The 6,921-nt window shown below is 33.0% G+C and overlaps 1 protein-coding gene across 1 annotated transcript in view; it reads right to left on the bottom strand.

Moving 5' to 3' along the window:
• Window positions 1-1,915: 1,915 nt before the first annotated feature.
• ARL5A (ADP ribosylation factor like GTPase 5A) overlaps window positions 1,916-6,921 on the bottom strand; it is a 28,098-nt gene continuing 23,092 nt past the window's right edge. Inside the window, exon 6 of the mRNA XM_032410540.1 lies at window positions 1,916-6,552. Within this exon, the coding sequence (XP_032266431.1) occupies window positions 6,504-6,552 (49 nt within the window). The 3' untranslated portion in view covers window positions 1,916-6,503. The remainder of the gene's footprint in view (window positions 6,553-6,921) is intronic.

Below are 6,921 nucleotides of genomic sequence, written 5' to 3'. Positions count from 1 at the left end.
TTTGCATAATGCAGCTATCATATCTTTTCAACTGCCCTGGCAGATCCCAGCCCTGGCCAGTGAATAAAGCTACTATCACTAAGTCTAAACACATTCAGGGAATAAATCAGAATAAAAACACTGACAACACAGACGTGTGAATAATAATTATAATTAACCCCTTCTAAAAGAAAAGGTATATGTAATAGTACATAATAGTAACAATTTAACCCATTTTTTTTTTTTTTTTACTCAAAGCATAAAGCAGAGACAACACTTTATCCCAGGTTAACATGCAACTTAAAAAAAAAAAAGTTAATATACATATTAAACATGGAAATTCACCAGTAAAACCTTACTTATTTTTCATTTCCCCCCAAACATATCTTGACATAATTCCTTTATTTCTTAATAAACAAGGCCCTACCACTGGTCACCTGACCAATATCTTACATTTCTGAAGCTTGACAGTTTAGTGAGTTATGGATATAAAAACACTGTTATAAGTATAATGAAGTAACACATCTGCAAAGCAGCTGATAAGACTGCTTTACCAATGGAGAGGTCCCTATTCCAATCTGCCCATTCCCTCCCAACCTCTGCAAAAACAGAAATATTCTCCAGCCATCCATGAAGTTGTCTTGTCAAGAAAGACCTGAAACATTATTTCCCTAGGTGTCTAACACATCAGCAGCGATGAACTATAAAAGCACCCAAGTGCTCTAAGATCCTTACTTTTTGGAATATTCCTTGAGGGTAAAATTTTCTTATGATACAGAGAAACACAAGTTCAAAAAAAGATAAAGAGAGAAGACAGATTTTTCTGCCTCTTCGTGCATACAAAGCTTGACTCAAAACCTTTTATCATATTAGAAATTCCAATACAACAAACCTAAAAACTTTCAGAGGTTTTTCCTAATTCCTTCTTGTATTAAATGTGGCTTCAACTATGTCAATATACATAGAGCTCAATTTGCGAGGGGCAGTTATACAAACAGACTACTTGGAACACATTTTCATGTAGGTTTCTCTAGGAAAATACGATAAAGAAGGAAGACTATCTTCAAGAATTTGTCATATTTAGAATCAATACTGTTAGTAAGATGTATTTTAAGCACAAATTAAAATTAGTATACATTTTTCTCATCTCTAGCAACCAAAAGAGCCCTGCTTAGACATAATTAGAGCTTCCTCCTCAATGTGTTATCTTGAACTTAATTAACCCAGAAAAGATTTTTAAAAGTGCTCTGCAGGTATCACCTCCTCTCAAAAAAACCACAGAGGGACATAATCTAAGAAAAGGCTATCCAATCTCAATGACTAGTTCAAGCAAAAATAATTAGAGGAGTTCTGTGTATCACCAACGTAAGAGGTTTTGGAGAAGAGAACAGTATACAATTATTTAAAATCATGTACACATTTCACTTTGCATGCAAGATGATCTAAAATATAAACATAATGTAACTGTAAATCACTGAAAATACAGTCAAGTCTCTGCCCCCAGAATTTAGAGTCACACTCTATGGTCAGAAAAAAAGGAAGGGAGGGAGGGAGGGAAGAAGGGAAATATGAGAAACATAATAGGAGTCTATCAAATATTTTAGTTTGTAAGTAGAATCTAAACAAAGAGGAAGGATTTGGGCATGCACACACACAAAATGGATCAAGATCTAAACAATATGATCAGAATTACTAACCACTAAGTATGAGAAGAGTTAAGAGGCTACTCTTAAATAAGCGATAAAGTTTCACTAAGGTTTTAAAACACACAATATAATTTTCTGTTCGTGAAAACTATTTTTTAAAAAACAGAAACAGGGTTCAGTTTTCTAGCCTCTAACTTAGCAAAAGGGCAACAGAGTATTTTTATTAGGAAAAGAGAAAAAATGGTTTTGCTCATGTTTCCTAAACTATGGTTTGTTATCTAGGTTTCTTCTGTTTTTGTTGTTTTTTTTTTTTTTTTTACTCAAATAAAGCACAAACTGTGACTTAGAAATTCTCAGGGCTTTGTCACCAGTACACCAAGCACATATAATACCATAGAAAACACAGATACTTTATTAGATGGACTTAAAATCCCACACAAATTAATTTTAGGCACTTCTTGGGTATAGACTATGGGAATCTTCTTTCAAAGAACAACATATCTAGCAGGCAAGACCACAGAGTTTAGTTTTAAGAACAATACATAACGACTAGACAATTGATTTAAAAAATTGCATAATTAACCCAACTGTATCCTGTCACAATTTCTTCACAATTCCACACATCACTTTAGGGTTTAATAGAAACAGTAATTCTTTTTTAGCATCCAAAGTTTAAAAATTTTTTTTCCTTTATTTCACCAATATGGTCTTAAAACTATCACACATTCTTTGAGGGAGCATGAGATAGAAGTTCTATTTTTGTATAGGGTGAACTTTAAATTGGTACTTTCTATATTGTATCTACATCTGTACAGAATCAACACATGATGGCTGACTTTGATGTCTTTTAAAGCCTATTTCAACAGGTTTATTTTGCAAAGATAGGCTTCTCATTACTAATTCCTTTAGACATCTAATGTTTATTTGTGTTCTTTACGTAACTATGAGGAAAAAAATAGAATGTGGGCAATGGTTTTAAGGATGTCTTTGGGGTAAACACTACATATAAATTTGGTTTGGCATCTTCTTCTAACTCAAGTTGTTTGCACAGGTATCCTCCAAAACGCAATCCATTGTTGGTAATGGGAAGATAAAATACACGTAACTTCATCCCTTCCATGCCTAACTAGCAGCTTAAGGAGCTGGCAAAGTCTAGGTAGTTCTGTTATCTTTCTGAATCTACTTTTCAGCATAGGAAGCTAAAACTAAGAAACATTAATATGTTAAATATAGTATAAAGGATCTTACTACTGGCATTTACATGCTGTACATACAGCAAGCCAGTCTTCTGATGTACTCAACAACCCTGACAATACTCTCTAATGAGCAAAGTACAAATTGATAAATCAAGCCAGTGGTGGGGAGATAGCAAAGAACTAGAGAACCTACTTAGAAACTGGTGGTTTGGGGAATGATGGCTTTAAGGCAAAGTTTAGAATACCTCCAGGATTGAGTAACATACCTTCACTGATGGTGAATGAAGATACAGGGGAGCAAGGGATGGCTGAGCTATGGGAAAGCTGATCTGCAGCAAGAAGTTCTAGATATTTGGACAGTTGGGAGGGGTCAAAGATAAGTCATGCAAAGAAACCTTGTCTCTACCCAGCTTTGAAAGAGGGACTGATGACAGGATACAACTGGGTAACAGAGAAGATGACCCCAAAGTCCACAGAAAAATCTGGGATGTGCTGTTATCCTCTAGATACGAAGTAGAACACACTACAGATACATTCCCAAAAATGCCTGCAGAGAAAACTAGAAATCTAGTTGTTTACAGTTTTTCTATTTACACTAATATAAACAGATTTTGAGGTTGTCTGTACTGTATGTGGTTGCTGTGGTCATAGCAAGAAATGTAAAGTGCCTACAAGAGAGAGGACAACAGAATCCCATTTCTTGGCATCTTAATTCTATACACTGAGACAAAAAAGAAAAGAGTATCTCAGGGACTTCCTGCCTTTCCTCAAGCTCCCTGTACTTTTCTGTAACTACCTACTAGGCACTTCTTAAAGGCCAGAAAACAAACTCTTCTATTTCACGCCACACTTCTAAAATCACTTTAACTATCTGCATTAAAAGTGCCAGCCAGCAGTGCTAAAGCACTTTTTTTTATTCTTAAGGCAAAACGTCATATCCCATACCCACTTCCCCCTGCCCCCCAAACCACCTGCCTTCACTGTATTCTTTGCCCATTATAAGAGCCAAAGAAGATAGAACTGAAAACTTTCTAACTAGACTCCTCAATATAATGTGTAAGATATACTCTATAAATGCTATTATCACAAAATTAAACATATTTAAATGCTTATAGCATATGGTTACTTTTACCAAGATATCAAGAATAATTATATGACTTTCAAAATTAATATCAAACAGGGATATTCAAATCCAGCCACATGTACAGAGGTATGAAGCTTTCTTCTTTTCAAAGGTGAGCACAATGACTCTAAACAAGATGGTTGTTTACACCCAAAAGTAGCATATTAAAAACCAAAAGCACTGCCCTTCACTTACTTCTATTTAAACTGCATATAAATTGCCAGTATGACTACTCATGAGGCTCTCCAACATATTTGGAAATAATACTGTTAAAATTATCTTGATGTACATTCATACATGAATTAAAATTTTTTTGTCATTGTAATTTTGGTTTTATGTACAAGTGTATAGGTACAACCTTATTTCTAATGTTTAGCCTAGAATGGTAGAATGTAACAAAAAATCATGTTTTGTAAATGTGGTATAAGATTTCATGCATTCTCATGATGCCATGTCAGTCACCTACCACACTAAACCAACTGTAACAATGTAGTGCATGCTTTAAACATCCAGCTAAGGACAAATTTTAGCCAACACCCTGACGAGAAGGGCAGGTGCTGGGATAGCACTGAACTGACGCGGCAGCAACCCACAGGACTAAGCCATGACTATTCAAGCGAAAAGATAAAAAGGGTAAAAGATGTGAATTTGCTGGACTACTTTACAGAATATTTATCTCTGATGAAAATGCAACATCTGCAAAATAGATTTGGGTTTTTAAGGGAGTTTTTAATATAAAACAAGTAATTCCTAATAGTGATTTGAAAAAGTATGAGAACATATGAACAAATAAAACTTAGTAATTTAGAATTTACTTTTGTAAAAGCAAGTTGACAAATATTAAAATGTTATACTTGCATTATGAACATTGTAATATAAATATAAAACACAAAACATCCACTGTTAAACACTGATCTCCCATTTAGGAGTTGGATTTAGATATTGAGTATATTTTACAGAAAGAAACTTCCAAAGTTTTGTCAATGCTTGCGGTATATACTATTATTCCTCATCAAAATCTGCATGAAATCTAAAAGGCTGGTATTAAAGTAGTTATTTTTTTTCTTCAATATTCTAAAACATGCCAGTTTGGATCAGCCTTCAGATTTTCAGGGCATGAAACATATACAAAGAGAGTACCCAAAAATATGTTTGAACACATTTAGGATAAGTTTGTTTACAATTACAACAGAAATACCTTCAACCTTCATATCTTTCCATTTTCAGTGAAAAAAAAATATCCTAAGCAAACATAAGATATTTGGGGCCAAGTTACTTCTTTGTAAAAATAATATATCATGTTGATCAACTTTTAAATCAAATTCTTAAAAGCATTAAAAAAAGTTTGTATTTTATAATCGTTAATGCATTCATGTGGTGTTAGGAAGATAAAAGAAAACATATAGAAACAAAAAATCTCAAACTATCCCAATTCTTAAAATGAGAAATTTTCAAATTAAGAAATAACCTTTGTTGTTTAAAAAATAAGCTTTTCATCTCAAACTCCCTTTAAATGATTGACATATAATTCAATACCTAAGAAGACTCTAGGTATATTATTTGATTAATATTTATAGGGTGATACTTCTCTGGGTAGACATATTTTACACAACAGCTTCCCATTAATGTTGGAAAAAAAATAACTTGATAATTTTAATCACAATTAATGATTGATTAATGGATTAACAATTTTCTCATTTAGAGAATTTAGAAATTAGATGGCACAGATCCAATAAAGGAAACAATCTGGTAATTGCTCAACATGAAATTCTGTCCATTCATAATACTAAGCCAAAAATCTGCAGAGACTCCACTCCGTTGGATTACATGTTTTCATGTATGTAATTTGATCAACAAAAAATAGGTACACGCTGTTGAGCTTTCTTCTTTTTTTCTTTCTTTTTTTTTTAAGAGCAGCTCAATGATTTTGGGGATTGGTCAGTACAATACAGAAAACACAGGGGCAAAGCACAAAATGGCACTTAACACCAATGCCAGTACTCATCTCATTATGGTTATTAACAAAGGATATTATTATTTTTTGTGTTATTTGCTTTTCTTTAGAACATAATCAAAGCCATAAACTTGAATTTGAGGTATATACACAATACATACACAACCTTATGCAAAATACTTTTCATAATTAACATTAATTGGAAACTGAGTATCTGTGCTGATTTGTATTTTGACTTAATGGAGCACGAAGAGAATAACATTCAACTAGGGAGGGTTATACTGACAATAAAGCTCTTAAAGTGAAAAATGTCTTCCTCTCCCTTTGTACTTACCACAGGCTATACAGTGTCCTGAGAGGATTCATTATGAAAAAAATAGCAATCACAGCTTTAAAGACCTTGCTTTGGAAGGAACTAATGAGAAAGCAGATTGGAAAGTGAGACTTCATCTTTGTTTTCAAACAAGTGGTCTTAATTTTTCTTCTTATAGAAAAAAGTTTAAATCCGTTTATTATAAATATATCTAAACCATTAATTTTTGCAGCTTTCAGGTAAAGTCCAGCACTTCGTTTATACAAAGTCTGTGAGAAGAGGTCAGTAGAGATCATCTAATCTTAAGTCGTGACATCATCCATTCAAGTCCTTGGCATAATCTATAAAGAATATAAAATCATTTGATTAAATTCTCAACTAAAAAGCTATGAACAACAAACTGAAAGATATCATTTTTCATTTTCCTAAACAACAAAGATTAAAAAGTCAGTAATATTCAATGCTGGTGTTATTGTGGTGAAGCCATACTCTCATACACAGTAGTAATCCATGCTTTTCTGGTTTTGTTATGTCTTTAGTGCCTAGACCACTGCCTGACACATAAAAGGAGCTCAATAATTATACAATGAATATCCACGGAAAGTAATTTGGCAATATGTATCAAAAATATTTAAAATATCAATACCTTTTTTCTACTTCTAGAAATGTATTCTAAAATAATAAGAGACAAGGACAGGTTGATATATAAG

Source organism: Phoca vitulina, unplaced genomic scaffold (assembly GCF_004348235.1).
Source record: "Phoca vitulina isolate PV1807 unplaced genomic scaffold, GSC_HSeal_1.0 scaffold1, whole genome shotgun sequence".
In the NCBI taxonomy this organism is placed as follows: Eukaryota; Metazoa; Chordata; class Mammalia; order Carnivora; family Phocidae; genus Phoca; species Phoca vitulina.
This window is presented reverse-complemented; position numbering and strand designations above follow the sequence as displayed.